Source organism: Nymphalis io, chromosome 5 (genome assembly GCF_905147045.1).
Source record: "Nymphalis io chromosome 5, ilAglIoxx1.1, whole genome shotgun sequence".
Lineage (NCBI taxonomy): Eukaryota > Metazoa > Arthropoda > Insecta > Lepidoptera > Nymphalidae > Nymphalis > Nymphalis io.
Window position 1 is genome coordinate 1,981,503 of NC_065892.1, and position 5,811 is coordinate 1,987,313.

The window sequence follows — 5,811 nt, forward strand, 5'->3', positions numbered from 1 at the left end:
GAGGCCTGCAGCCTACCGTCGGGACGTCACGGTAGTATACGCAAGTGATCCCGTTACGTCCCCCGAAAAGACGGATTGGGTATCGCTGGTTTTTTAGTGAATATTCCGGCGCCTTCAGAGCCGACGAGTCCCATATACCACCCAGCGAAAAAAAAGGAAGGAAAATTAACATCTTTAGGATAAGCTGGGTAATGAAACATTTTTTGAGATGATATCAATTACAATTAACTACGATAATTTAGAGAGATTTGAGGTTACATCGATAAGGAGTACGTATGACGTAGATATTTAATTTAGAGAATGTTCTTTTTTATTTACGTAACTGCGTAATAAGACGTAAAAGAAGGAATCCTGCGACGACGCATTACAAGCAATAACTTTACGATAGTGTAATTAGATTAGATATTATAGACGAAATAATTGAATAAAGCTCAGTGTTAAGTTAAATTGACATCTAAAAGTTCAAGATGAATCATGGATACTTTAGATTTACTAAAGATTAACAGCTCGAACCGATGATATTTATCATATCGATGATTCAAAGTCAAAGATATTTTTTTTTTTTTACTAAAGTTACGAAACGTACGAAAGAGAACAACTACAAATTATGGAAAAATAATAAGTACAAACTAATGACACTAAAATTCACAAAGCATCTAATTTTATGATAGAGAATGCTTATTATGTTAAATATTTAATTATGGCAAAATAACTAGTATGTATTTTGTGGTTTATGTTGTTTACTAAAGTATACACACATCAGCCTTAATAGAAGATAAATACAGAATGTTAATATTTACTTCAAAAATAAATATTATATTTTACAGTAGTTTTATTGATTTGCAAAGTATTCATTTTGTTGTATTAGAAATTAAATACGAACACTAGATAAATGTTTCAATATTTTCATAATACTGCTATTTATCGTCCATCGACATTTTTGTCCTAAAAAGAATTTAACATCGTTTATTACAGTAACTTAATAAAAATAACATAAAGAATATAAATTAATAAGTTAACAAAATATTGTTTTTGTTCTTAATATAACAATAAAATATCTCTGTCTGTATGATGTAAAGATTCTAACGATACCCGATACATCCAAATCTGTTCATGCATTTAAAAGTTATAATGGAACAAAGAACTCGTATACATACATACATGAACTTTGAAAATATGACACTCCTGTCTCCTTTTTTGGTCAATAGTGTAAAAATGCAAATTATTTCTCAACAGCCTGTAGCTTAAGCTTCATTCCACAGATTTATATAAAAATTGAACGCCTGTAATTATCTACACAAAATGTACGAATCATTTCAAGCATTTCGACCCCATTTTAATGCTCTTGCGAGATTTGGGTATTTTAAAATTGTTTTAAATAGAGAAGTCACATGGAAAGACACATTACATTATTGCTATCGAATTTTTGTTTGGATTTGCGTAATAACATATAACTTACAACATATCATACGAGCAATACAGGCAAGTAAAATAAGCCTGTAAATATTCTTCAGTTGGGCAAAGGCTCTATTCGTTTCCAAAGAACGTTAGATGAACGAAGTTTCATAATTGTAAATTTTTGAAGATGGTTTATTTTGTCTGGTAATAGGCAAGCTGACTACCTAAACCGTAGACACACCAATGGGTATGGGGTATAAGACGCCAAACTTTTTTTGAATATAGTTCCGTTTTGATTGGAATTTGTGTATAATTATTTCTCTGTTTCTTAAGGGTCGTAGTGTGATAACAAAGATATAAAGTTATAAAATTGGAATACAAGTTCTCAAGATTAGAATGATCAAGCATCTAAACTCTTAAGCGTTATAATAATTACATAGATCAAAAATCCTTTCGTTTTAGGCTCGAAACTGTACCAAGCAGCTCGTCGGAACTCTATTCATATTGCTTACAACTTTGAATACCCTTGGGAAACAATTATCATTTAATGTACGAGTAAAACGCGTTGACAATATTATTGCTTTAATCAATGGTGAGTATTTTCTTCGACGTTGTTCAATTAACATCACCATATAATTTATTTGTTGGAATAGACTAACTACTAAGTTCCTTGCCGGTTCTTCTCCGTAGAGCCAGAATTTACTTATATATGTATATATTCCTCAAAAAGGGAGAGGAGGCCTTTAGCCCAGCTGGGACGTTTACAGGCTGTTACGGTGCGGTACGGTATATATTCTACCACTAAGCAATACTTAGTATTTTTGTGTTCCGGTTGGAAGGGTGATTGAGCCAACTAAGTTGGTGTAATTACTACAAGGGACATAACACCACGTTTGGTGACGCATTGGTGATATAAGGAATAGTTAATATTTCTTACGTCACCAATGTCTATAGGCGATGGTGAATACTCTTGAGATGACCCATCTATATTATGTAAAACAAGTTTGAAATGTTTGCTTTCGCCTTGTAATAATTTGACAATACTCACTCTTCTACTGTATCACTGTTTGTTACAGACTCGCTGTTTGCGCCAAAAAACGCTTACCACGAAGATATAATGCGATCAAATGCATCATCAATGTCTCGCCTTTTAATGACCTATCATACTGCAATTTTCATATGTAGCGCTCTCTTTATAGGCTATCCAATCATAGATAAAGCTTTAGGTAATGAAGTTTACCTTACTGGATATTTTCCGTTCGATACAAACGTCTCACCAAGGTAAGTATATATATCTTTGTTGAAGTTATTTTCATTTAAAATACGAAGGTTTGGAAGACGTGCCAATAAGAAGTTACCTAATGATTCACCGACAACCATTGGAATATTAGATTTATGTCTGTAATTATACCCACCCTTAAACCCTATAAACAAGAACCCATTTTGATGTTTTTTAGAACGGTACAGTAGTAGTATTAGTAGTAGTTTTAAATCTCAACAGTTTTCGAAGTCATTATGAACACAAAAATTAAAGATTAAATTTTATGAACAGGTACTTTCCAAGAAAATAATAGTTACATTTAATTTTCAGGTTTGAGATAGCTGTTACATATTTGGGCATACTCATATCATTACAAGCTTACGGACATGTAACGATGGACTGTACAATTGTTGCATTTTATGCTTTTGCTAAAATTCAGCTACAAATCTTAAGATATAATTTAAAACATCTTGCCGACGAATTTCAACACAAAGGAGCTATCTTTAAAAGTTTTGCCGATGACGATTCTGAATTCAGACAAATTTTCCACAATAAATTTGTCCACTGTATAAAACATTATGAACGTATCGTATGGTAATCCTATTTATCTATTATATTTTATGAAAACTATATACGATTTGACATCACACTACATTTATATAGATTGAGAATTGCGACTAGTGATGGCCCAATAAGTAATTATGATAGGAAATTGGCACCTAAAGTCTCGGGCAAATCGGACTGTTAGTGTGAGGTATCCTTGCCACTATACCAAACTTTGATATTGGTTGCATGTTGTCGATTTGGTCATGATTATATCATTATTATCATGTTTGTTATAAATAAATTATGACAAGCTTTTACGTACAAAAAACCCTATTTATGCTGTAGATATTGAGGTTTTCCTGTACTGTAAAAATTCATACTAACCGTAAAAATGCATTGTCATCGAAAGTTTCATCTTTCACGATTAAAGCTAAACAAACATTTAGCTTTAATCTTGCAAGCAAACTTTACATAAAAGCTTGTAAACATCTGATTATACCATAAGGCATTCTAATATTCCATATAGTAAATATGTTTTAAAAGTGCTAATGCGTTCGATATTGAGGGTATGTGAATTTCGTTTTTTATTGTTTAGTTTTTTTGTAGGTATGTTAATGAAATCGAATTTATATTCAGTGAAGCAATGATCGTCCAGTTTTTCATAGTAGCCTGGGTCATTTGCATGACTCTTTATAAGATAGTTGGAGTAAGTATAAAGAATCTAATTGTATATTTTTGAAAATAAACGCCAAAAGCATTAATTATTCTATGTTAATTTTCTTTTAGCTTCCATTATTTTCGGCAGAATTCGTTTCAATGGCTATGTACCTTGGTTGCATGCTGGCGCAGCTTTTTATTTACTGTTATTATGGAACACATCTTAGAGTTGAAGTAGGTACATTATTATTCCTAATGATAAGTTGAAAAAGTTATAGGCTTTCACAGGCTTCCTTACGAAAACGAAGTCACGTTGCTACATCGTGAGCTCGTGATACACATGCGCCGGAATTTCATCTAACACTTACCATTTTTTTCAAGTTGTTTTTTTTTAGCATTGAGGGCGATCTTTTTATTATATCCACGGATTAAAGTCAGTTTTCATGTTTTTAAATTAAGATTAATTATCATTTAGGTGAAACACCTCGAAGTGTTCTTAATATGCCTCCACCGTCTCTATAGAATTGATACCGTTTGAATGTACCCGTTATTGTGTAAAATTGAAGTTAAAATATTATCTTTAATAAATAATAATATTTAATATCTACAACATTTTTCTTAAGCAAGTTTTAGACGATTCGCTTATATTTCAATATTTGGAATCAACATAAAAATACATAAGAGAATAGGAAACGGTGAGTTCAACTTATCCCTAGTAGGCTAAATCCATACGTCGTCTCTATGAGGGGTAGAATCTCTATGTGTTTAATAGAAGAAAATGGGAATAAAAAACAACGACGCATATTACAATATAGAATATTTATTATACAGATGAGATCAATAAAGGAAAAAAAAGAAAAACCACACAAGATTTTTTTTTCTTTTATGCTCCTCTCTTTTCAAAGCTGAGGTTAGAGGGCACCCTGAGCTCCGGGCCCTGGTGCACTGCACCACTTGGCCCTACGATAACTACGCCACTGTTTGGAATAAATGTCCCTAACACGATCATCAACGTAATGAAGAAACAGATTTGACGGTAATATAAGTGTGTTGATTTTTACGGTAATATAAGTGTGTTGATTTTGACGGTAATATAAGTGTGTTGATTTTGACGGTAATGTAAGTGTGTTGATTTTGACGGTAATGTAAGTGTCGCTTAATATCATTACTATTTTATAAATAATACTTATAAGCGGATAGATAACACTAAAACACCTTATTTATATGTATATACCTTTATTTATATGTAAGCAATAATTTTCTTTTCATAATTAACATATTGTTAGTAGTACTAGCTATAATTTATTTTATTATTTTAGAGTGAATTGGTGAACGAGTCAATCTATCAATCGGATTGGTTGGCCTTCTCTCCTGGTTTCCGTCGTCGCCTGCTTGTGATGATGGAAAGTTGCAAACGTATGATTGAGCCTCGAATAGCCCGCGTGATTCCTTTATCTGTGGATACTTATATTTCTGTAAGAAAAAAATATTTTCATGTAAATACTCGTAGTTATTTATATCAACGAAATTTATAAATCTATTTATTGAAGGTATATTTTCTTTACAGGTCTTAAGGTCCTCCTACGCACTCTTTACGATTCTTAATCGTAAATAATAGTCTAATATTAATTGTTTTAAAATATAAAATAAAGTAGAAAGGTCTATATTATATTTGTTTTTTTTTTCTCTTCAATATTTCTTTAGCTTTTTTGTACATCATTGTAATCAATGTTAGTAGGTTCGTATATTTTAAATGTTTTATAAAAAATGTTTAAATAAAAAATGCCTCTTTTTTATTTTACGTGTCTACTAGTTAGCTTGATGTTAGAATTTCTTCCCATTTAAATACATCATTTATTTTAATTCGTTCCTTGATAGTAATAATATTATTAAAATAAGTATATGAAATGTTTAATAAGAAAATGTTTTATATACTTATTTTATATTTT

The 5,811-nt window shown here is 31.1% G+C and overlaps 1 protein-coding gene across 1 annotated transcript; it reads left to right on the forward strand.

Annotated features, from left to right (window-relative positions):
• The first annotated feature begins 1,298 nt into the window (after positions 1 to 1,298).
• Positions 1,299 to 5,477, forward strand: LOC126768404 (odorant receptor 46a-like). Its single transcript, XM_050486433.1, has 8 exons — positions 1,299 to 1,482; positions 1,861 to 1,990; positions 2,475 to 2,679; positions 2,990 to 3,253; positions 3,812 to 3,911; positions 3,992 to 4,096; positions 5,182 to 5,337; positions 5,430 to 5,477. The coding sequence occupies exons 1-8, from the start codon at positions 1,303 to 1,305 to the stop codon at positions 5,475 to 5,477; spliced, it is 1,188 nt and encodes a 395-aa protein (XP_050342390.1). The 5' UTR covers positions 1,299 to 1,302.
• The last annotated feature ends 334 nt before the right edge of the window (positions 5,478 to 5,811 follow it).

What these genes read in the sequence shown, in the direction of transcription:
- LOC126768404 (XM_050486433.1), top strand. Translation starts at nt 1,303, where the DNA reads ATGTACGAATCATTTCAAGCATTTCGACCCCATTTTAATGCTCTTGCG. An exon ending in CATTATGAACGTATCGTATG is followed by an intron (nt 3,254 to 3,811) that starts GTAATCCTATTT and finishes GTTTTTTTGTAG; the next exon opens with GTATGTTAATGAAATCGAAT. An exon ending in GAACACATCTTAGAGTTGAA is followed by an intron (nt 4,097 to 5,181) that starts GTAGGTACATTA and finishes TTATTATTTTAG; the next exon opens with AGTGAATTGGTGAACGAGTC.